The sequence below is a fragment of the Mirounga angustirostris genome, unplaced genomic scaffold (assembly GCF_029215605.1).
Source record: "Mirounga angustirostris isolate CCGP_5_RB_7025 unplaced genomic scaffold, mMirAng1.0.hap1 SCAF_11, whole genome shotgun sequence".
NCBI classification, from domain to species: domain Eukaryota; kingdom Metazoa; phylum Chordata; class Mammalia; order Carnivora; family Phocidae; genus Mirounga; species Mirounga angustirostris.
Window position 1 is genome coordinate 42,860,664 of NW_026991719.1, and position 24,671 is coordinate 42,885,334.

General features: G+C 44.9%; 1 protein-coding gene across 3 annotated transcripts in view; it reads left to right on the forward strand.

Moving 5' to 3' along the window:
* Nucleotides 1-24,082, forward strand: part of CLCN5 (chloride voltage-gated channel 5) — a 157,513-nt gene extending 133,431 nt beyond the window's left edge. For all 3 annotated transcript variants that reach the window (XM_045877896.3, XM_045877907.3, XM_064574063.1), the window contains 9 exons: nt 3,363-3,550; nt 6,661-6,783; nt 7,634-7,840; nt 10,913-10,993; nt 11,237-11,779; nt 13,620-13,806; nt 15,032-15,430; nt 15,581-15,797; nt 17,082-24,082. In XM_045877896.3, the coding sequence (XP_045733852.1) occupies nt 3,363-3,550; nt 6,661-6,783; nt 7,634-7,840; nt 10,913-10,993; nt 11,237-11,779; nt 13,620-13,806; nt 15,032-15,430; nt 15,581-15,797; nt 17,082-17,172 (2,036 nt within the window). In that variant the 3' untranslated portion in view covers nt 17,173-24,082. The remainder of the gene's footprint in view (nt 1-3,362; nt 3,551-6,660; nt 6,784-7,633; nt 7,841-10,912; nt 10,994-11,236; nt 11,780-13,619; nt 13,807-15,031; nt 15,431-15,580; nt 15,798-17,081) is intronic.
* Nucleotides 24,083-24,671: the final 589 nt, after the last annotated feature.

Genomic DNA, 24,671 nt, shown 5'->3' on the forward strand with positions numbered 1-24,671 from the left:
GAGAACTTGCTGGGAGCTTTTTGTAGCTATTTCTTAAACATCTGCTCTCTCATTTGGTGGTGAAGAACAACATAGAAGATAAGGCCCATGCCCTCAAGAAACTTATGATCTCACTCTTTCATGCTGGCGGACGAGTGGGATGGTACTACCTTTTCCTGTCATCTCGTCAACCTCCCAAGCCACTCCAAGTAATGCAGTCTAACTAGGAATAGTGCCCTTGCTGTGCCCATACAGCTTTTTTTTTTTTTTTTTAAGATTTTTTATTTATTTATTTGAGAGAGAGAGAATGAGAAAGAGAGAGAGCACATGAGATGGGGGAGGGTCAGATGGAGAAGCAGACTCCCCGCTGAGCAGGGAGCCCGATGCAGGACTGGATCCTGGGACTCCAGGATCATGACCTGAGCCGAAGGCAGTCGCTTAACCAACTGAGCCACCCAGGTGCCCTGTGCCCATACAGCTTTAAAGCAAGCTTCCAGGCAGGCTTCCCCTCCCACCAGGAAAGCAGAAAGCCAAGAATACCTGGCAGAGATACTAAGGGTTGTATCCTTAATGGCATTAAACGATGGGCCTAGGAGGATCTGGAACATTGAGCTGAAAGAGAAGTTAGGTGGGAAACCTGGAGGTAGATAGGATAAAATGGCCGTCAGCACAGGCTCTGCTTTGCAGCTACTGGGACTTGAATCCCAGCCCTGGCACTTGATAGTTTTGTGACTTTTGGCAAATTTCTTAACCCTTGGCAGCTCTAGTTTACTGATCTGTAAAATGGGGCTCGTAAGAGTACGTATAGTGCACGTTTGCTGTGACGACAGAATAGTGGGTCGATGAGATCTAGCACGGACTGTGCTCAGCACGGTGCCCATAGTTGTTAACAACGCTGCTGCTGTTACCTGGAGATGTTGTATGAGCCACAGAGCATAAGACGATTGCTGCAAATGAAGCAGGGCTCAGCCATAGCTGGGTTTTCAAAGATTATCTAGGGAAGGGGTCAGCAGGGTTTTTTGGTAAAGGGCCAGATGGTGAATATTTTAGGGTTCGTGGCCCAAATGGTCTCCCTAGGGCAAAAGCAGCCATAGACACAAGAGGTAAAGAAATGAGCATGGCTGAGACCAAGCAAAACTTTACCTGCAAGCATAGAGGCAGATTTGACCCCTGGACCATAGTTTGCCAACCCGTGGTCTCGGGGGTTAGTGCTACCCCTACAGGCTCGCGCGGGAGAGAGAATGTGGTCTGGCCAGTTTAGAGTTGGCTAATGATAGACCCAGTGGTCTGTAATGCTAAGTATTGCAGAGAGGCTGAAGGGAAGCAGGAGGGCTGAGAAAAGGTTATAAAGTTCAGCAGTTAGTAGGATACCAGTGACCTTGGAAAACTATCTCATAAATATTAGGAGTCAGATTTCAAGAGGAAGCGACCAACGTAGAAGTTCCGGAGCTATTTGGTGGCCATTGGAAAGAGAGAAGGGACAGAAGCTTGGAACGGTAACGAGGTTAAGGGAAAGCATTTTGTTCTGTAGGGTAAGGGAAACCTGATAAAATTTGTCACCTGGGAAGAAGGGGCCCATCGGGAAAAGAAGGCAAAATAGCAGGAAAAGGGAGGATAGGATTGAGGGTACTGGCATTAGGTAGAGTAAGACAGGCTCACACGAAAACAACCAGAGAATAAGCCAAACTCTGTAACACATGTTAATTTTCTGAATTAAGAGTTAGGGTTAAGAGTTAGAAGGTGGGGCGCCTGGGTGGCTCAGTTGGTTAAGCAACTGCCTTCGGCTCAGGTCATGATCCTGGAGTCCCGGGATCAAGTCCCTCATCGGGCTCCCTGCTCAGCGAGGAGCTTGCTTCTCTCTCTGACCCTCCCCCCTCTCATGTACTCTCTCTCATTCTCTCTCTCTCAAATAAATAAATAAATCTTAAAAAAAAAAAAAAGAAGGCGGAGAAGGTGGGTGTGGCCGAGAGGAGGTGTCAAACAAGGTGTTAGATTTGACTAGGTTATTCAAGTATGTAAATAACCTGTGTTAACACTTTTAGCACCTACCCAAATATACACGTGACATGGCCTCCAGCCTGTTGGAATGTAGGCGTAATATCCTCAACTTTTTAACGTTATTTCTTGTCACTCGGTGGCCAGTGAATATTTTTCTTTCCCTCGAACACACAGGGCATTTTGTTTTTAAGCATCGCAGAGCAACAATAGAAGCAGTGTGTCTGAATGCAAGAACAGTCTGGGAATTCAGGGGCTGTGAATTTTATGGTGTCTTTGCTATTTCCCGAAAGCGTGATTCTAGACCATTTCATTTCTTTAGGCCAGAGTTTCTTTGTCTGGACGACAGAAATGATGAGAAGGCCAGAATCGAAAGTACTATAACGATCTTAACCCTACCAGTCTGTTAACCATAGCACATAATTCCCCATTCACTCTTCAGCTTCTCAGAATTGCCTTTGGTGGCTGTTCTGCAGATAATATTGTTTGCTCCTTTCTCACTATGAAAACTTTGGGATGTTCACGTGCGAGGCTCAGGAGGCTTCGACATGTCTGTAGCTTCATGTAACTTTCCATGTGCTTTTTCAAGTTCATTTCCCTCAGCCTCGAATGCCTTCCTGCCATGGCTCAGGTTCCCTTGTCCATGGAGCAGGATCGCTAACAAGGCTGAGCTCTCCTCTCCATAGTCTTTGTCAGCTCCCTTCCCCTAGCCATCTCAGACAAAGATCATATAAGAGTCTTCAAGGCAGGCAATTCACATTTTCTCAGTCTTCTGTAAATAGTGAGAATAAAATGCTCTTTAAGAAATATGACTGTCTTCGGAGATCAGTATCCAGCAACTGTGAGGTAAAGCAGAGTCTTGGCCGTGTAAATCAGCTAAAAGGCAAATCCACTCACCCCTTGCTCCCACCCAGCCACTTGGCCCTCCCCCAAGCTCCCCCTATGTAGAAATTCTACAGACACGGTGTTCAATGCAGACAGTGTTTTGTGTTTTTTTAACCCCCTCTTGAATAGGCATTTATTTATTTTTTTAAAAAATATTTTATTTATTTATTTGACAGAGAGAGTGAGAGAGGGAACACAAGCAGGGGGAGTGGGAGAGGGAGAGGGAGAAGCACGCTTCCTGCTGAGCAGGGGAGCGATCCCCGGACCCCAAGATGACCTGAGCCGAAGGCAGACACTTAACAACTGAGCCACCTAGGTGCCCCTTGAATAGGCATTTAATAGGCGAAATGTCTTGGAGGTGATAGGTGGAAATCAAGCAGACAGACCATCAGAAAGAGTTTGCAGGCGGAGCCGGAAAGTTTATGGCTTGTCCATTATTTTGCTGCCATTTCCCTCATTTTCTCTTGACAACTTTGGCCTTCCCTTCCCTTGCCTCAAATCAGGTTCCTTAGCTGGCTTGATAGACATTTCTGCTCATTGGATGACAGACTTAAAAGAAGGCATATGCACGGAGGGATTCTGGTTTAACCATGAGCACTGTTGCTGGAACTCCGACCACGTCACCTTCGAAGACAGAGACAAATGCCCAGAGTGGAACAGCTGGTCCCAGCTTATCATCAGCACCGATGAGGTAAGGCGTTGTGAAGATTTCCAAACCGCCGGCTTGTATTCTTACGTTGACTGAATTTCTTATACTGTACTCATTGGCACTTGTGGAATGCGCCCCTCTTTTCCTCTTCATGGAAAGGGGGACCAGCGCCAGCTGCCTTTCTCTGTGGTGTAAGTGCGACCCTATTTCCCTCGCTTTGATGCTTTACCCAGTGACTTCATGTTTTTGCTCATCGTAAACAGTCGCAGTGTTTCTCCTTAGCTGTTAGTACGGGGTGTGATTGAATCTGTCTTTCTCTAATAATTTCAGTAAAAATGTCAGAGCCAGCCAACAGGGACGCTATAATTCCTAACAAAGACAGAGTGGCTTAAGAATGTGTCTGTTGTATACACTCCAGAAGTAATTTCCCCCTGAGCATTGCATTAGAACATTAAAAAAAATTAGGATACATCATTCCATATGAAAATAACAGAAACGCAGGAATAAAATTGCCAATAGCCTTCTTTGGAGAATAAATCAATATTTTCATTTGTTCTTGTCTCCTAGCAGATATTTTTCTTTCTTTTTTTTTTAAGATTTTATTTATTTATTTGACAGAGAGACACAGTGAGAGAGGGAACACAAGCAGGGGGAGTGGGAGAGGGAGAAGCAGGCTTCCCGCCGAGCAGGGAGCCCGACGTGGGGCTCGATCCCTGGGATCATGACCTGAGCCGAAGGCAGACGCTTAACAACTGAGCCACCCAGGTGCCTCAGCAGATGTTTTTCAATGTAAAAGTAACTTTGTTTTCCAGTTCCTTCCTCTCTATTCCACTTGGGCTGTTTGTTAGATCTCTCCTACTAAAGACAAAAACACACAAGACAGAACAAAACAGCTCTCAATTCCCAGTTCCTTTCTGGCTTCCACCAACCAAAACAGGTACCATCTCAGCTCACTCCTCATTTACTCTGTTGGCAAAGTGACTGAGACAAGGCTAGGATATATATTTATACATTTAAAATGCATTTTTATTCCTACTTTGGTCCACAGACGATTTGGAATGGGAAAAGAAGGATAGGAAAATAAAGTCAGAAATAAGAGTGTTTATGTACATAAATGACTGTACACATTGGCTTGGGGAAAGAGCTCAGTAAAAGGGTTAGATATATACCATATGTGTGAGAGGGTTTAGATCTATTCTTCTCAAACTGGGCTAAAGTTGGCGTGCCAGTGGGTGGGTAAAAACCACAAGATAAATGCTGTGTGCCTTCTCAGAAAATCAGTGGGTTTTTTTTTTTTTAATATTTTTTTCTAAAATTACATTGGATTACAAAGGGGTGCAAGATTTCCATGTTTATTAAGATAAAGCAATCTCTGTTTCAGCTCTGCTCCTGAGTATCCTATCCCCTACCCTCTCTCCTAGATTAGGAGTACTTGGGTAGAAAAGTTTGAGAAGCCCTGGAATTTAGGGTGAGTGTGTGTGTGTGTGTGTGTGTGTGTGTGTGTGTGTGAGAGAGAGAGAGAGAGAGAGAGAGAGAGATTCCCTTGCCTTTTTTTATTCTTTTATTTTTGAAGTAATTATAGATTCACAAGAGGTTGCACAGCAAGGGAGGTCTCCCATACCCTTCACCCAAGCCTCCCCCAGTGGTGACATCTTCTATGACTAGAGGTTAGTAGCAAGACAAGGATATGATCCACAGACTTTATTTCACCCACTTAATGTGCATAGATGTGTGTGTATATGTGTTTGCAGTTCTCTACAGTTTTATCACACGTGTAGATTTATGTAATCACCACCACAATCAGGATCTAGAACTATTGTTCCATCCCCGTAAGGCTCCCCCATGCTACCCCGTCATAGCCATTTATGTGTTTAAGTATTCCAACTGTGGCTTTCAAACTGGAGCTTGAGATTTGCTCAAGTGACACATTTCTCTGGCCGTCTTTTTTTTTTTTTTTTTTTTAATGAATGAAATCCTTGCCTGGAGAGTCTTCTAGATTCTAAGAGTTCTCCTGCCAAGAACTTAGCCTCCAGGTTTCTGCCCCTAGCCATTTTTAGCTCCTTGCCTTTCCACTCCCTCTCCCTCTTTGATTCCTGCTTCTGAAGTCTTCTTCCTCCCTAGCTACATTTGAAAGGCCAAGAGAGAGCAATTACCTATTCCTCTGAGGGACTAAAATAATGGAAAACTTGTGTCAAAGCTATAACTCAGGAGAAAAAAAAAAACCCTGAGCAGTTTGGCTCTGCTTGTTTAGGTCAGTGAATTATTTTAATAATGTTTTACGTTTTAAGAAGCCAGAAGTGCAGTGAGTTGTGTGTTTCATGTAATTCGAGTGAGTTTCAACTTCTATTTTTATCAGTAAGCATCATCTCCTAATGTTCAAGATAGCTTTTTTTTTTTTTTTTTAAGATGTAACTATTTGCCAGCCTTTATGTTGGTGACTCCTTATTAGTGGTCAAAATTATATTTATTTTCTGGCAGACTTCATTATCCTAGGAGGACAGTGTCACAAGTATGTTCTCTCCATTTTAAAAAGAGCTGTTGCTGTTTTATTCTTCGGGTGAGCTGGCATCTCACTGGTTTTGTTCTATGGTCAAAGCCTGAAACTTTCTACTCGCATCTGCTTGTTGCTGAGTCTGTGACAGCAAAATTCAAAGATGTGGTGGCTCCCTATAGAACGGAACTGTGGATTTGAAGAAAAGCGCTCAAGAATTTTCGACACCATAACCCCCCATGAGAATGTGACACCAGGGCAGGTAGAGCTGGTCTTCACTTCAAACACGTAGCCAAGGTTCGGCCGTTCCAGTAAGAGAGCTTTCAAGGCTCTTAATAAAATCGACATAAAATCAGATCTGTTTGACCACAGAACCTGCCCGAGGTCTCGTATTGAACATGAGTTTGCTTCGGGTTTTGTTTGTTCTTCGTTCTTGTCCATCCTTAGCAGCTGGCATCAGTTTTCCTTTGCGTGTAGCAAAGCCTCTCGTTTTCAGTGCCAGGTGGGCTGACAGTGTTTCAGGGGTCGCCTTTGAGCGATGTGATACAGGTTTTTTCCCTTCCCAAGCCCCTCTCCTGAAACCCTATTCCTCCTCAGTGCTGTGTGCCTCATTGAGGCTGCCGGGGCTAAAACAAGCTTCTTTCTTTTTCCCCTGTTCCAGGGAGCCTTTGCCTACATAGTCAATTATTTCATGTACGTCCTCTGGGCTCTCCTATTTGCCTTCCTTGCCGTGTCTCTTGTCAAAGTGTTTGCGCCTTACGCCTGTGGCTCTGGAATTCCTGAGGTGAGTCTCTCAAACCGTTTATAAATGGTTAACAGTAGTGAATCCTTCCTCTGGTTAAAAGCCTTTAATAGGTATTCCAGCCTATCCTGCAATTCGAATATGAAACAGGATCAGACCCGGAGGAAATCTGGGGTCTCTCTAGGTCTTCCCTCAAGTCTCCCAGCCTGGGCCACCTGGACACGAAAGGGGGTGGATTCCTGGGGAATCAGGCCCTTTGAAGGCCATCCCCTGCTCCCTACCCAAGGAGATCAAGGGTAGATCCCAGGTTTCTGGCCGGAAAAAGTAGTGGTATTGTCAACTTTGTTCAAGCAGGAGAAATAAAACTATTTTGCTTCATATCCTACAATATGATTCGGGCTTAGAAGGAGGGTGGCCGAAATCCTGTTTCTAACTACTTTTGGCTTAGATTGCTTGACAGTGACCAAAACCACTGAGATTTGAGGTTACCCAGACGACCTTGCCCCTCTCTGTTTCCTGACCAAGTCATAGTTACAAATTTCTTTGGCAGAGAATCAAGGCTCTACTGGCCTGTAAGGATGTAAGTAAGGAAAACACCCTCCCACTCTGCCTCCCCTTCTCTAATACACACACACTCTCATGCTTGCAATACTCCCTTGCCCAGCTAGCACATGGCCGGGGGTGGGGGTGGGGAAAGGAACTTGAAAGCTTAAAGAACAGTTCTTGCTTTCTTGGGCTCTCAGGATCCCTCCCAAATTGGGGTCACGTAGGTCAAACATTTATATGTCACTTGTTCGAAAGGTGCAGTTTCCATAATGAGGTCCAGATTATTGCTTCCCAGCCTTGTTTACTTGCTTAGTCTATATTCAATCTCTCTGTGTTTGACCTGCAGATAAAAACTATCTTGAGCGGTTTTATTATTAGGGGCTATTTGGGTAAGTGGACCCTGATTATCAAAACCATCACGCTGGTGCTGGCCGTGTCATCTGGCTTGAGCCTGGGCAAAGAGGGCCCCCTGGTGCACGTGGCTTGCTGCTGTGGGAACATCCTGTGCCATTGTTTCAACAAATACAGGAAGAATGAAGCCAAGCGCAGAGAGGTAATGACAGATGGCCCAAATTGTCTCTTTTTTGGTGAGGATAAGTGGTACGATCTTAGGGATGAGGATCTGGGGACTCGACCAATGTCAGTACAAATACCCTTTGACCCAGTGGTTCCACTTCTAGGAATTTATCCTACGGACACCCCAAGTGTGTGTGGGAACCAACGTATATGTGTGGGGCTGGTTGGTGCAGCGTTTGTCAATATCGTGGTAAAACGAAACAATCGCCACATCCATCAACAGGGGACCGATCGAATAAACGAGATTCTGGCTGTACTATAGAATACTAGGCAGCCGTTGGGGCGCCTGGGTGGCTCAGTCGGTTAAGCGACTGCCTTCGGCTCAGGTCATGATCCTGGAGTCCCGGGATCGAGTCCCACATCGGGCTCCCTGCTCGGCAGGGAGCCTGTTTCTCCCTCTGACCCTCCCCCTCTCATGTGCTCTCTGTCTTTCTCATTCTCTCTGTCTCAAATAAATAAATAAAATCTTAAAAAAAAAAAAAAAAAAAAGAATACTAGGCAGCCGTTAAAAAAGGTAGCCTTACGTATATTGACGTGGAATGATGGCTACAAAATAACATTAAGTTTCAAAAGCCAGTTTTGGAATGATGCATGTATAGAATAACTCAGTTAATGTTTTTTTTTTTAAAAAGTATGTATATGTGCACCTAGAAAGAAAATGTCTGGAAAGTGGTTTTACTCCAAACTGTTGAAAATGTCCACCTGTGGTGAGCAGGAAAGTGAGGTGGTAGTGAGGGAGAAGTAAGGACTTTAACTCTAATAACCTTTATTACATATCAATCTATACATGTTGTGCTGTTTTATAACAAAATAAGTTTCAAAAATAAGAGAAGATTTTTAAAAGAAGTCATTTATTCCTGTGAACGAATATAAGCTCCACATGTGTTTCAGATACCAGCTTTTCCATCTTTTATTTCTACCTAGTGCCACACTGAATGAGTTTCTCTGTGTATAGGATTTCTGTCTGCCTTCTGCCTCAACCCCGCTAACTTAGTCCCACCACCGCATCTCTGTAGCTGTTCTCATGTTCATGCAGTTCTTAATGTGTATCATTTTGCGGAGGAAGAACAGTTTTTAGAAATGTCCGAGGTCATTGGTTACTTTTATCCTGCTATAATTAAGGATTTAAGAAAACAATGGTTCTTGCTCTGTTTTCCTTGAATTACACAGAAATCACATATGAAATGGGTCAAGGCCAAGGTCATTTCATTAGAACGGATTTTTCACAAAATTGGAACCCAGTGATTTATTCAGAAAACGAAACAAACCAAACCACAAGGCCCAGAAGGAAACTCAAAAGATGTTGAAATTTCAAATATGGAATCCATTTTGATAGTTCAAGGGGGAAAGTTCCTGGCAGGAGAGGAAGGTTAGCAGGAAAGGGAGAGGGAAGTCAGAGTCGATTGTTTAGCTACCCGTCAAATGGTAGTGGGGCATAAAGGCAGTGTGAAACTGGTGAGGTTTTTAGATGAGAATAAGGTACAACAGAAGCTAAAGAGATGAAAAAACCAGTTTAGCTGGCAAGAGTAGAGTGTTGATTCTTGCTGGTTTTGCATGGGTAGGGGGACTTCGAAACTATAGATTGCCGGTTACTTTCATTCCATAAAATTGGCATTTTTGTTCAGACAGTTCCTTATAAAATGAGAGGGGAGTTGGGGGTATTTCCCTGTTTAGATATCATGTATTTCTCTAACTAGACTTGTGAATATTTGCATCTTGAGTTCACTTCCTATGGTTTATTTAGACTTTCCAGTTATTTTTTCCTGTCCTTCTCACCATCGGCAGCAACCCTTTTGTGTCCCAGGGCCTTGTCAAAGTGGGCAGATGGTTGAGATTACAGATTTGAGAAGGAAGGGCATAGACAGACTCCACTCTGTCAGCAAAAACTTGAAGCAAACCAGCCATCACGATTCTTTCTTTTTCCTCATAATTCAACCGAAAGAGTCACTGAGATCCTCTTGTTTGACTGTCCTTGTTCTTCTCAGATGAAAGCCAGTACATAGGCACGAATTTCGAAGTCCTCCCAGGCTAGCCCCGGAGACCTCACTCCTTCCTCCCCTTCATTTCCCTGGGCCCTCCTGCGCTCCCAGGGAAACCTGCCTATTTATTTTGCCAAGAACCACTTTATTCTTCAGAAGCTCTTCATTTTCATTGAACTTTCTTTTAAAAATTTCCTTACTACCACAAATCACGTATCACTCCACAGCAACCAGAATCCAATGAAAGGACTTTACCCTTCTATTAATTCTAGGGTGTTGGTCATGCATATTCTCCATGCGCATGAGTGTGCCTACATACTGAGGTTGAGCTATGTATCACTTGCTCTCTTTCTCTACCTCCTTGTCCTTTTTTATTTCCCTCTGACAGCTTCTTCCCCTTCCTCTTCCTCTCCCACCTAGCCCTTTTCCTTGCCTCACCGAAACACACTTAGGTCTTCTCTTCCCTTCAGAGTCTGTCCCCTTGCTTCTCGTTGCTTCTAGTTTGCTCCCTATTTCTGTTTCCACCAGTCAGTAGGGACCGAGTGGGGCACAGAGTACAGGAAGCCCCAACCACCTATTGTGTGAATATTTGCAGCTCCTGAGTAGCTGTGAGCCAATTGTTACTTCAGTTTTGTATCATGACAGCCTTCTCTAAAATCTCATTTAAAAAGCATTCCTTAATAAAGAAAGCGCTATGTAAATATATCACTGAAAAGACTTCATTTAGGTGGTTAATAGGTCTACAGACTCAAATTCAGTTAATGAATTGAGAGTACTGGGGATGAAGGGAATGATTCGGAATAAAGTACATGCCCGGATTAATTACACAGGAAAGACCCTCTACCTGTTCCAGCATTTGAACCATGCGTTTGAAATGTAGCCTGCAGCATTTGCTCTCAAAATAAGTAAATATGAATTGAACTTCATTTTTGATTAACCGGATATGGAGCACATATAGTGGGTTTTTTTTTTTTAAATGTTTAGTAAACACTAATACTCCTTTTTTAAAACGTAATTGATGGTAGAAAGGTGTCATTATTCCAACACTAATTTTGAGTTTTGGATTGTAGGTCTTGTCGGCTGCAGCGGCAGCTGGTGTATCTGTAGCCTTTGGGGCACCAATCGGCGGGGTGTTATTCAGCCTAGAAGAGGTAACTACTTTTATCTGTCTCTGGAATATGTGTGTGTTGCTTTCGTGTCAGGAATCCTGGCCGGTGTCTATGGGACATTGCGGACCCGAAGTGCTCCTCCCGACTCAGCAGGTTACCATTTACCGTGTGACCAGCGCTCTCTGGGCAGTTCTTCGGTCGTCAAAGAACTGCAGCAGTGACTCTTCACCTGAAACTGTTTCTGCATCCTGATTTACATTTGCTTTCTCACCTTCTTTCTTCCAGGTCAGCTACTATTTCCCCCTCAAAACGCTGTGGCGCTCATTCTTTGCTGCCTTGGTGGCAGCTTTTACTCTACGTTCCATCAATCCCTTTGGCAACAGCCGCCTGGTTCTATTTTATGTGGAGTTTCACACCCCCTGGCATCTCTTTGAGCTCGTGCCCTTCATTGTGCTGGGCATATTTGGTGGTCTGTGGGGAGCTTTGTTTATCCGCACCAACATTGCCTGGTGTCGGAAGCGTAAGACCACTCAGCTGGGCAGGTACCCTGTCGTGGAGGTACTCGTTGTGACAGCCATCACCGCCATCCTGGCTTTCCCCAATGAGTACACCCGCATGAGCACAAGTGAGCTTATTTCTGAGCTGTTCAATGACTGTGGCCTGCTGGACTCCTCCAAGCTCTGTGATTATGAGAACCGCTTCAACACAAGCAAGGGGGGAGAGCTGCCCGACAGACCGGCTGGAGTGGGAGTCTACAGTGCCATGTGGCAGCTGGCCTTGACACTCATACTGAAAATTGTCATCACCATATTCACCTTTGGCATGAAGGTGAGCACACCTTGGTGGGTAGATGTGTGGCTGTGGGTTTGGGGGGCAAAGCCAAGACACCATACAATCTTCAAAGCTCATGTGGCATTTCCGGCTTCATGTAGCATTATCCCCCACCCTCAGAAGCCCTCACCCCCCCGCTCCCACGTGTCCTCATAACTTCCTAGACAGCGGTACCTCCACCAAACATCGTCCAAGCCTAGTTTTAGGCCACATGCAAACCTCAGTGATGAGATTTAAGGAGAAATGTGTTATCCTTTCCAGAGGAAAACAGATTTTGCCCCTCAAAAGGGATGGTAAGGTATTTATTCATGTGCATTTTATGTTAAAACAATATCTGACCACCACATTTTTGGTCCTTAGAGGGTGGCTTTAGAGTTTGCCAATAGAGCAAAATATCAAGTTGAACCAAATGAAGTAGCCATTATTCAACCATTTTGACCCTAAGATGGCAATGTCCTACGGTTTGGCCCAGTGTGGCGCTAAATGTATTCTATACCATTGTCATCAATGCCCAAGTAGCAGGAACTTCACAGGTGATCCCAAGTTAATAGTGCAACTGTCAGAAGCAGACGTCAGGCCAGCATCTTTTATTTTCGGTACTTGTTATCAGTTCCATGTTTCGGAAGAAATCAGAAAGGAACATTCATTGAGGTATTTTCTTCCTCCGCCCTAGGTTGTTAGTCTTTTCTTTAGCACCCAACTACCAAGTTAGTTCCCTCTGTTCTCTAGGGAAATGGAGATTCGAACCAGAGAAGAAGACTCCACAGCTCAGTTTAGCCAGTACTATAGTCTCTGAATTGATACGCATCCTCCTCGACACCCGGGAAGGTTTTACAGTGCTTCTTGAGTGATTTTTTTTTTTTTTTTCCCATCATGGCTTCATTCTTTCATTTAAAGTGAATGTTCAGACCATCAGACCCACCCTGATTCATATGTATTCCACAATCAAACACAGGCTATTTAAAAATAATCTGCTGTTTTATTTTGTCCTTGTCGTCATTTCCCTCCCTTCACACAGAACATTGAGAATTCACCGTATATATCCTAGGAGTCAGGAAATAGAGCGGGAGACCGACGAGAGGGTCTTTTGGTGGTGGTGGCGGTGGGTTTTTTTGTTTTGTTTTGGATAGTCACGCAACCATAGTTACTACCTCATTTAAAAAATGTCATCATTTCGTCTTTCTTTATACTGTTACAAAATAAAATGTAACCTCATGTACAATCCTTTTAATGCGAGCAGTAGGTTAAGATTCAGTACATGGGAGTGGTTAGGAGCATTGCGTTTCATCCCCAGCACCGGTATTTACTGTATCTTGACCTTGGGTGAGTTACTTCACCTCCCTGAACCTTGAGTTCTTTGTGATTGGGTAATCCTAACGCCTGTCCCCCCAGGGGTGGTTGTCAAGAACTCGGGGAATCCTGTCAGTTGAGTATCCAGCATAAAACGTGGTAGGTAGTCAATAGAGGGGAATCGTTGCTAAGAATTCAGAATTGGGGAACATGTCTGCATATGTGAGAAACTCCATCTATTTTCCTTTTTCTTTGGGAAAGGCTTAATTTCTGCCTCCAGTTCTGTGTTGGTCTGGAGAGTTCAGGCTCTTGCCTGATGGACCCCGGATCAGGGTAAGCTTCTCTGCAGTCGTCCTTGCCTGCACGTGCCAGAGAACCTCTAGCCCCTGTAGCATTACACAAGTCTTTACGGCCACTTGCTAGCATAGTGCATAGTTAAATTGTCATTTGGCCTGTTCGCTTCGCAGAGGGTCAGTCCTCTAGCCCTTACCACGTGCCAGGCGGACGCATCATGCCTCCCTAAGCACCCGTTGCTTTCTCTTTGCAGATCCCTTCTGGCCTGTTTATCCCCAGCATGGCTGTTGGTGCTATAGCAGGTCGACTTTTGGGAGTGGGGATGGAACAGCTGGCTTATTACCACCATGACTGGGCCATCTTCAACAGCTGGTGTAGCCAGGGAGCGGATTGCATCACCCCTGGCCTGTATGCGATGGTTGGGGCTGCAGCCTGCTTGGGTGAGTGGTGTCTGCATTGGGTTTGAAGAAGTTGCCACCCAGGTGACATCATGAAGAAGCGTGATATGAAACACAGTTGACTGCAGATTGATTTATTTTTTTTTAAATGACCATCCGTTTCCTTTTGGGTTTGCCATTTTTCAAGTGCTTTGGAAGCATTCTTTATCATATAGCTACATTCCTCCCTTTGGGGAGCAATTTTACTCTCAAATTTCATCATACTAAGGAAATGATCAGAAACGTGGAGAAGGATATCTGCCCAAGAGTGTTCATCACAGGATTATTTATGATAGCAAGAAATTGGAATCAACTTAAATATGCACAGGAAGGGACTGGTTCAGTGGATTATGGTCCGTATAACCTTGTAATGTTATTCTATGTAGCTATTAAATGTGATGCTGATATTTAACATCTTTAAATATGATGTTAAATAAATTTGTGATAATATCCAAGATGTTCCTGACATAAAGTGGGGGGAGGGGAGCACGGTGGGGAATTAAATGTGTAGTATGAGCTCACCTACGTAAAAACATACATTTTTACATAGTGAAAAACTTGAAAAAGTCATTCAAAATTTTTACTCTACTTATTTCTAGGCAGTGAGCTTATGGGTAATGACTTTCTTTTATAGACTTTATTTTTTTTTAAAAGATTTTATTTATTTATTTGAGAGAGAGTGAGAGAGCAGAGCACAAGCCAGGGGGAAAGGCAGAGGGAGAAGCAGGCTCCCTGCTGAGCAGGGAGCCCGATGCGGGGCTCGATGCCAGGACCCTGGGTTCATGACCTGAGCCCAAGGCAGATGCTTAACCGACTGAGCCACCCAGGTGCCTGCCCCGTCTTTTATAGACTTTAAAGAAATGTGTTCTGACTTTTCCACAATGGCCTGTACGTTCCAGAGAACCTCTCGTCTCAGTAGTGTTACACAAGTTGTGGGTATCTTCTGCAATGACCTTTATAATTAAGGGGGAGAAAGCAATGCATGAATAAGAAACAAAAGGAGAAAAATGCAGAAGGCCTGTTGCGCTTCTGTAGATGTTATTTTGAGAAATGTGACTCAGGTCCATTATAAACTGGCTGTAATGCAGTTGCAGTTATGGGGGAGCCCCCCTCTTAGCAGTGTTTCTGGTAAGTAGGCTTTCCCTGGATGGGGGTCTGTCGCAGGCCCTTATCTGGCATGAATCTGAACTTTTCCTGTTTTCAGTGGCCTGTATCTGTTTCGTTGCAGGTGGGGTGACCCGGATGACTGTTTCCCTTGTTGTCATAATGTTTGAACTAACTGGGGGCTTGGAGTACATTGTGCCTCTGATGGCTGCAGCCATGACAAGCAAGTGGGTGGCAGACGCTCTTGGGCGAGAGGGCATCTATGATGCCCACATTCGTCTCAATGGTTACCCCTTTCTTGAAGCCAAAGAAGAGTTTGCCCATAAGACCCTGGCAATGGATGTGATGAAACCCCGGAGAAATGATCCTTTATTGACTGTCCTTACTCAGGACAGTATGACCGTGGAAGATGTAGAGACTATCATCAGCGAAACCACTTACAGTGGCTTCCCAGTGGTGGTGTCCCGGGAGTCCCAAAGACTTGTGGGTTTTGTTCTCCGGAGAGATCTCATTATTTCCATTGGTAAGGATTTCAGAAAGAGGATCACAGGATCCACTGTGGAAATAAATCAATACGTGTCAAAGGGGTGAAGACAGAGGGAGGACGGGACGAATTAGGGGCCATCAAGATAGAATGTTCAACTTTTTTTTTTTTTTTCTACTTCTCAAATAGAAAATGCTCGAAAAAAACAGGATGGGGTTGTGAGCACGTCCATCATTTATTTCACCGAACATTCTCCTCCCATGCCGCCCTACACCCCGCCCACCCTAAAGCTCCGGAACATCCTGGATCTGAGCCCCTTCACTGTGACTGACCTCACACCCATGGAGATTGTCGTGGACATCTTCCGCAAGCTGGGACTGCGGCAGTGCCTGGTTACGCACAACGGGTGAGGGCTCCTTGGGGGAGGCACGTTGGGTTGTGGGAGGAAGGAGACTGTAGAGAGATAAAGAGAGAAGAACCCAATTCATTTGAACGTTAGTAGCACTTGCCCTTCTGAAGCTCCGTGATGAAGATGGATGTGTTTCTTTTATCGTCATAATTAACGGAAAAGGGGTTTGGGGGCAAAAGTGTGTTTGAGAGATGGGACTGCTTGCTGCACGTTGTAAATAATGCAGTTCCTCCCCCGCAAAGGAAATGGCTGTGTCCTCTTGAACAGACAGCACTGAAGTTATGATGGTATTACATACTATATGTGTATATAGTATTTGGTCCTTACAGTACCTTTGTTATTATTATTTGAGGATGAGAAAAGCAAGTTTTGGTGAGGTTTGAAGATCTGCACAAGGGCCCCGCATTAATATATAGTAGAGGTAGGCTTTAAACACAAGTCTTCTGATTCTCAAGGCCAAGGCTCTTTCTTTCTGGGACATTTCTTTATTTTATTATTTTTTAAATTTTTAAAAAATTTCTTTTCTGTCCCCCCCCCCCCCCAGGACATTTCTTATGCAGTAAAGGAAGCCCTGCTATTTTTATTGGAAAAGAAGGAAGGTGGAGGAGGAGGGTAGATTTTTTTTTTCTAAGCATGCTATGTTAATCCAGCAATTATGTAAGAATTTCACTCTCTACAATTTCTAAATGTTGTAACAGATGTCTTGCAGGATTTGAATCAGCAAGGGGACTTCCCCTAACTGATTCATTCAACATTTACCGAATCCCCTATTTCGTGCAAGACGGTATTCCACTAGACGCCAAGGAGACACAAAAAAAGGAATAAGGCCCTTCTCCCTGCTCAAGGAGTGCGCAGCGTTGTAGGGAATTTGAGATCACATGAGCCCAGGTCACACGACAGCAGACGGGACAAGGGCATAGGTCAGGCCATTGCTGCCAGGAGGACGCAGTCATTGCTGGCCCGCAGGATCAGGGGAGGCGTTCTGGAGGAGGAGCACTTGAACTGGGTGGCAAACGAGAAGATTCAGACATACAGGGAATACTTAAGCCCCAAGAAGTAGCAGGATGCGAGACCCAAGGTAGAAATGCTGGCCGCCTGTCTAGGGACCCACGCCCAGTCCCGTTTGCCTGGTGCACGTCACCTAGTCCCACCAGCGCCTCATGCTGTAAGTGCAGACAGTGTTGAAGACAGAGTTGCGAAGGACTGGGGCGGAAAAGCGTCACCTCGCAGGATGTTAACCACAGGCTTATTTTTGTTTTGTTGTCTCGTTTTGTCTTCCAGGCGGTTGCTTGGAATCATTACCAAAAAGGACGTGTTAAAGCACATAGCACAGATGGCAAACCAAGATCCCGACTCCATTCTCTTCAACTAGAATCACAGGGCTGTGCTGGATGTAAAACAGGAAGGACATTGCAGACCACGGATGTGTTTTGTTAACTGGGTACCCAAAACACATTTCCCATATTTGGAGGGTGAAGTTATATTAGTGTGTTGTCTCTTTCCTATAAGTTAACCAGTTGCACTACATAATCTCTGGAATTTAATCTTCTCTTTAGGAGAAAATACAGTTAGGCTTCTGTGACACTGCATTAGGAAGATTTCGTGAAAGAGTCAATGAGATTGCTCTGGTTTGATTCTTCTTAAATTTTTTTTTTAATTTAAAACATAATTGTTAGCCAATATGCAATCACTGAAAACTATGCAAGAAAAATTCCAACCGTCCTGACCTATAGCCTACAGGAAACTCATGAAAAAGTCACTTTTTTGGACTCTAACTGTCATTGGTGGAAGATGAAGTGTAAACTAAGGGGCTTTGCTTTTCCAACCACAGAAAGGAAAGCCAGAAGGAAAATAGTAATGGTGTTTTCCAGACTGTGAAAATTCAGTTCAAATGTTATCTTGTTCCTGTTACAATATTTAGCATTATTAGTTTGTGTGTGTGTACGTGTATGTTAATTTTAATATCTGATTATAAGACAATGCTGCTTTGGTTAACCTTCTCTAAACGAATTTAGAGAGGTTGACTTTTATAGCTTGCTTGTTCCTGGTACTCTTTTGAAGTGCACAAAGATAAGTTATGGAACTTTTTCCTTGTCTGCAAAAAGGGTAATTTTCCAGATGGTATTTGTTAGCTGGTAGACAAGGACTTCGCCATGAATTTGTTAGTAGCAAGGAATGATTTCTCCAGCTTCCTTGGAATGAATGATTAGTAAAGTTCTAAGCAAAGTCAATGACAAGGAATTTCACATTTTTTGGTGAGGTCCCGACTGATTCTCTTGCCCAGATGCCACCTCCATGAGTGATGGTGCTTTAGGCTTCTGGAATATGTAAGAATAGTAAAGGGAACCAAGTCTAGACTGTGTACTGATAAACCAGGGAAGATCCCGAGCTGAATCTGCATTCTCATGCATTCCTTCGTAAAGACCACCAGTACTCAAATAACTGGGCACTCATGCCTCCTCCCAGTGTTAAGGACATGTAACAGGCCAGTGTTGTCCCTGTGAACATGAATTTAGGCTTGGGGTACTTTCAAATCTATTTGAGGCATTGGAATTAGGATAGGCAGCTGCCACTCCCTTGAGGCTCGTTAGAATTCTGAATAAAATGCAGAACCATCCTAAGACCCAGGGGTGTGGACAAGGCCTGGTGACACCAAAGGTGCTTGTTTATCCAATTGCAAAGGTGCCTGTCTCAATTTTCTACCACCTTTCCTGCAGTAGAAAACATCACCCCATAGGGACGCCTGGGGGAATCACAGCGCCACCACTGTCATCCCGACCGACGCCTGGTTTCATTTTCTGTTGTTTTCCCCATGTGTGGCTGCCCCCACCCCCGTGTTCCCCTCCATTCTTTTCCCCTCCCACTCCTCAGTCCCGACTCCTCTTTGGGATTGAGCGCCATGCCTGGTTAATCATTCCTCTCTCAAGAAATAACTCCCGGGGCTAGTTAAATTGTAAACCGGGGCTCAGCAACCTCTGGCACATGGACCCCCGAGGTAACGCCCAGCCATTTGCTTTGCTCTCTTGCCCAGTTGCTGCTGCCGGGCCTCCCTCCCTTTCTGTGCTGATGCCCAGTGCCCGTAGCAGCAAGACTCAACTGCAGGGCTGTGCGTTCAGCCTTTCCTGTTCTACAGGTCTGTCCCCCCGCACTTGGCGCCATCCTTCCAGCCTGGAACCAGCAGTCGCTCGGCGTATCCTTCCCCGCCCCCGCCTCCCCTCCCCGCACACCTCAGGGTGCCTCATCTTACAAGTTGCTGAGCCCTGAATCTAGGATTTTTTTTTTTTTTTTTTTTTTTTTACCCCTAGTTCTTATCTTTCCAAAATCTGAAGATCTTTCATTGCCCAGACCTGGGTAGCCAAGGCTTGTATTGATTTTTATCTTTCAAATATCAAGGCACTCACCAGAGTTTCATTTCGTTTCTTTTCTTTTTTTTTTTTAAGTTTATCACGCTAACATTTTAGTGAAAGAGAAAAAAGCTCTCTAGGTTGTCTTCTCTTAGAGTCATGACTCAGTCACTCTATGTCTTTTGTCCCTTCCATGCCACTGATTTCCTCATATGGGATGAGGCCGTGGGCCGGACCGCCCCTGTGTATTGTGCAGGAGCCATTCTTATCTGTGTATTTCTGGTTCACTACCTATCTTTTCTTATTAGCCGTCCAGCTAAAGTTTGCAAAACAGGAAGCGTTAGTATTTCTGGTATTTGATGACAAAGGTTTGGTCGCATTTCATAGTGCAGCGGCGATATGGAGGGCGTCTAAGTTTGCCTTTGTGTTTCTTCTAGGCTGTGTTTTTGATTTCAGACAGATGAGCCAGTGTTAAGGTGCTACTTCAGAGAATTAATTTGAGAAATCAGATAACACTGTGCCAAGGTATACTTTCTAGATACTAAGCACCGATTGGCCCTCCAGAGAATAATATCCTTTTGATACCTCACTCCTGATAAATCTCATTCATTAACCTCAGCTTCTCAGGAATCCTTGTAACACATAGGCTAGAAGTAGCTATAGTGTATGGTATTCATTGTATGTCCAATCCTATGGTTTGGCCCAAAGGTTGGCTAATTGTGGCTAAAGCTCTCTGCTACCTGCTAGCTCAGCACCTAACACTCAAGGGTTTCCTGTCTTCAGGCAAAGGAAAATGTTCTTTCTGCCATTGCAGATTCAGCAGTTGGACAGACTTACCCAACAAACAAAGCCATTACAGGGAGGCGCGTCGGTAGCCTCAAGTGGCCACATACCTCAATGGCAAAAGACTAGATGATCTGCCACTTAAAAATTCATTTGAGTTGAGACCAGTGTGTTTGGGTGTTAAGAAAAGAAAATTGCTCGACGCAAGGGAAGGATTTACAAAAGAATGCCGGTGCATGCTTCAAGAGACTTAGGATTTGCGGAGGAGAAAGATCTGGGACACAGCCAGTCGTGAGAAGAGTGGGAGTCGGTAGGTTTGTAGAAGTCTAGCTGCTAGACTTTGTAGAGTCAGATGTTCAATGTAAAGAATTAAAAGAGGCCGAAACAGTTAATGCACCGTTAGACCACAGGAGGGAGGACGCAAGGGACCGAGAATGCAAACTAACGGCCGCCGTCAAGGTCATTTCTTTTCGGATGTTTGTTCCGACGCTCTCCTCTTCTCTGGCCGCAGCTTCCTTCTGGCCCAGACCAGCTGTGCAGTAGGGGTGGCGTAACCCACAGAACTGATACCCTCTGGTGGGTAATCTGACATTGATGACACTTTGGATTTGCCAGCTGGCAGAGCAAACGATTAATTTGCTGATTGAACAGCAAAGTGGCTCAGTTGTTTTGACAGCAGAGGCGGAATCTGAACCCCTTACGGGAAGAGCAGAGCACAGCATAAATTTCTCTAGCAAGTCTCCATTTCCGTGAGACATGAGAAAGATAAAGTAATGGGGATTTAGTGTGGTCTAAGGCTGTGAAGTAATTCTTAGCCATGATCTTTTTTTTAAAGGAGGGGAGGGGCAGAGGGAGAGAGAGAGAGGGAGAATATTAAGCAGGCTCCACGCCCAGCCTGGAGCCCGATGCGGGGCTCCATCGCACGACCCCTCACATCCCCGAGATCGTGACCTGAGCCGAATTCAAGAGTCGGACGCTTAACCGACTGAGCCACCCAGGCGCCCCTAAACCACGATGTTATGAACTCGTTCAGGTGTGGGGGGAGCAAATATGTTTTTAAAAACTTGTCACGCATTAGAGTCCATCATGCAAAGTAATCGAGCATGGTACACGTTTTACGTATTTGAGTTGCCTGTCCCAGTTGGGTTCTCAATCTTGGTTTGTTTTGTGAGGTGATGAATAGGAAGGTGAACTTGTTACCCCACAGTATCTTTTTTTTTTTTTTTTAATAAATCACGAGGAGTGCAATTTTTGAAGTTGGGTTTTCAATGATGATAGTGAAGGTGATATTGAGAATCTGAAACGGCCGAAGTGCTTACTGAGGACAGGCCACATTGCCACCGATCAGTTCAGAGAAAGCAGGAGAACATTTTTTCAGGGTGGTACACAGAGTATTGAGCTCTTGAAAACCCCGAGAAAAACTAGAGATTTAGAAAAAATGGGAAGTAGGATATTCAGTTCTTAAAAAAAAAAAAAAATAGATGTCTAAATATGTGGTCTGAACTTAGTGTCCTAAAACCTTGATTTTTGTTTGTTTGTTTGTTTGTTTGTTTAATCACCTCTGGGTTTGCCTGGACTCCCTCTGGAGAGAGAATTGGAAGATGTGGCAGTGGAGAAGCCCTAGTAAGAAAGTGTCTGAGTTCTTGCAAGATGGCAGGAGGAAGGCCATCCTGCGCCCCACGCCATACAACCTGGCATTTATAAACTGTCTGATCATGTGCCTCAGGTAGAGAGCAAGTCAAGTAGTCTTTCAGAGACCAGGGTTTGCGAGCAGAAGAGAGGCTCAAAGCCACATTCGGCTGGAGGCAGTCCACTTGTACGGAGAGGGCTGACCCGCGACCAGACATCTGCTCAGGAAGGAGGCCGGCTACTACGTACCATTGCCTAAGTGATGAGCTTTAGGTAGATTGTCTTGAATTTTTTTTTAATCTATATTTTAGCCTCCCTAGAATATACTTATTGTGTATTAGAAAGAAAAAAAAGGTGAGGGCTTCTCAGATCAGAGTTCAGGGAGCTGTGTAAACTTACAGGGAAATTTAATGCAGTGGTCCTGTGGCGACCACTCCGGCTTTGCTCTGCCTCAGTTTCGGTTGTTCGCTCCAAGGAGGGAAGCTCTTGGAATAGTAGGCGTTAGCAACTTCACGTTACTCCACAAATGTTTGCTGGCCGCGGTCTCACTTCTGAACATCTGGATCTGGGCAAAGTTTTGAAGCAATGTAGGGAACGGAATTGCTTTTTCCACTGTGTAGTCCGATTTTGCCAACTCACCCAAGAAAGAAAGTCTGTGATGTGCAGAGTTTGCGTTTCTTGGATGGGACCTATCAGGTCCCCCTGCCGAGTCCCACAGTCATAAATTCCTACCTCTCAGTTCCTGCCAAAGGGTCTTCAGCCTCTGTGTGCACTCACTGAATCAATGCCTTGCCTAAAGTTTGGCCTTTTATAAAGGGAGAAACGGCATATGATGGTATAAAAATATGAGGGTTTAAAAAAAGTGATCTCTGCCTCTCCTTCTCTCTCCTCCTCCTCCCCCCATCCCCCAATTCCAATTTTTTCTCAGTTGTTAACAGGTGTGTTGTCTTGAATGTGGACCTTGGGGGAGGGACAACATCATTCTGAGAGAATGGAAGATACTTCTGAGCCGATGGGCCAGTCGGGGCTTTGCTCTGCTGGCGGGGCCAAAGCCGGGGCGGGGGGTTGTTGAGAGCATTGAGGGCTTGAGCATCTCAAGGCAGACATATGAAGTGCTCGTTGCTAAACCTGATTACTAGTCCAAATCTGTTGAAAGTCAAAGGCAGCCTAGAATTTGGTGAGTGAAATGCCATCTGGCCACATGGGGACAAGGGAGTGGCCTGAGATGGTTTTACCAGGGTGGGAATGTTCAGTCTGGTCATACTGAGTGTACCTCAGAATACACGGTCCTTCAAGAGCGCTCATTTTCCCTTCTCCATTGCACTTCAGCCCCTTTCTCCCTCCTTTCTCCCCCTTTGCCCTGCCTTTTCAGTACTCAGCTTTTTAATAAGTATTTACATTTTTATTATATATTTGGTCCTTTAGGACTATGTAATGATTAAGAATTCATTTCATTCTAGATTAAAAAAAATGATGTGTTTAATATTTTGTTCTTTTAAACTGTCTTTTGAAGCTATGCTGCTAACCAGGTACAGGCCAGAAAGGAGTCGGGCCTGCCAGACAGCACCCTGGTCATGTCACCTAAGGATGACATTGATGTCACGACGGTGACTCTTCTCTGTTTGACCAAGGCCAGCCTCCTGCTCTTACCTCTGTCCAATTCACTTCTGGCTCGGGGAGAACGACCACCCACTGGGTGAGCCAGTGAGGCCAGGAGGGTCAGAAAAGCCGGGTCCCAGCCCATGGGCCACTATATGAGTTCTCCGTAATACGCTCCCTTGTAGGGCCGGCTCCTGGCCACAGTAGCCAAAGAAAACCTGTCTGACTCGACATTTTCGTTCCGAAGCGTTGGTAAAAGTTCAGCCGAAGCTAATGTATAGAGAGCAGCAGTGGCCGAGCACGTACAGAAACTAGCATCAACCAAAGCTAATACAGCCTGTTTCCATGGGCAGCTTGGTGCTGAGCTGTTCAGAGCAATTATTTATTCGAGTGCTGCCAACCCTGAAGTCCCGCTTTCTTAGCTTTGCTCGAGCTTGGAGAGGTGTTGGTCCCCGTCCACAGGCACGGCCTGTGCCCAAGCTCTGGCTTACTGCTCACTTCATTTTGCTCCCTGGTCGTGCATAGCAACATAGTCTAAAAAGGAAGACATGGGCTGGGGAGTTAGGAGACCTGGTTTCTGTTCCCTATGCTTCTACTAACTAGCCTCGAGATCTTAACCGCTCTGTGCCTCAAGTGTTCCCATCTGCAAAATGGGGATAGCGTTAATTGCCGTACCTACCTCACAGGGTTGTTGTGAGGATAAACGGAGACAATGAATGGAAAGTACTTTGACAAGTAAGTGCTATGCAGATTTTAAGAAGTGGAAACAATCATGTGAAAGGCAATGGAACGGACATTGGCAGAAGGGTTAACGGGATCGTCCAGCCCTTTCTCTCTGTGGCATAAACCCGGGTCGCCATTGCTTTATACATTTTCACCTAGCACAGATTTGTAATTATGCATGTAATAAAGCACAGCCTTATCCAACCTGGTGTCTGGTGTCTTTCTGAAGCCCCCAAGTTGTGTAGCTATTGAGTTCTGATCGTAGAAGCGGGGTGGGGGGGGTAGGGCGGGGGGGATTGAGAGGGAGGCTGGTATAAAAGGTACCTGCAAACTCCTACTAGCGGGCTCACTTCTTAAAATGATTTATTAGATGCTTAATTATTTTTACAAGTACAGATTCAGTAATACCTTTTTACCGTAAGGAGACAAATGAGGGGTAGCTTGCGTCTTGAGAGATTCCAGATACCTCATTCATTCTGGCTCCTTAAAGAAATGGAAACAATCCATCTATCTCATTGCCGTCTCATAGGTTGGTGATACTTTCCTGATGACATGAGGATTAACTGGGAGCTGGATTTGTTCCTCTCTTTTTGAGCTTTTAATGATGTCAGATGATGGGCTTCGACAGGCCTCTTGCCTACAGTTGCTCCTTCAGAGGAGGAGGGTGGGTGATTGAAAGGTGCCTCCAGTGGAAAGGAAGGTTAGGAGTACCCTCTTTGTGGTGTCTTGGGATTAAAATGTCTTCTGTGAGAAACCCTCTGAGGTGGCCACGGAGGGGGGCTCTTTGGGGAGG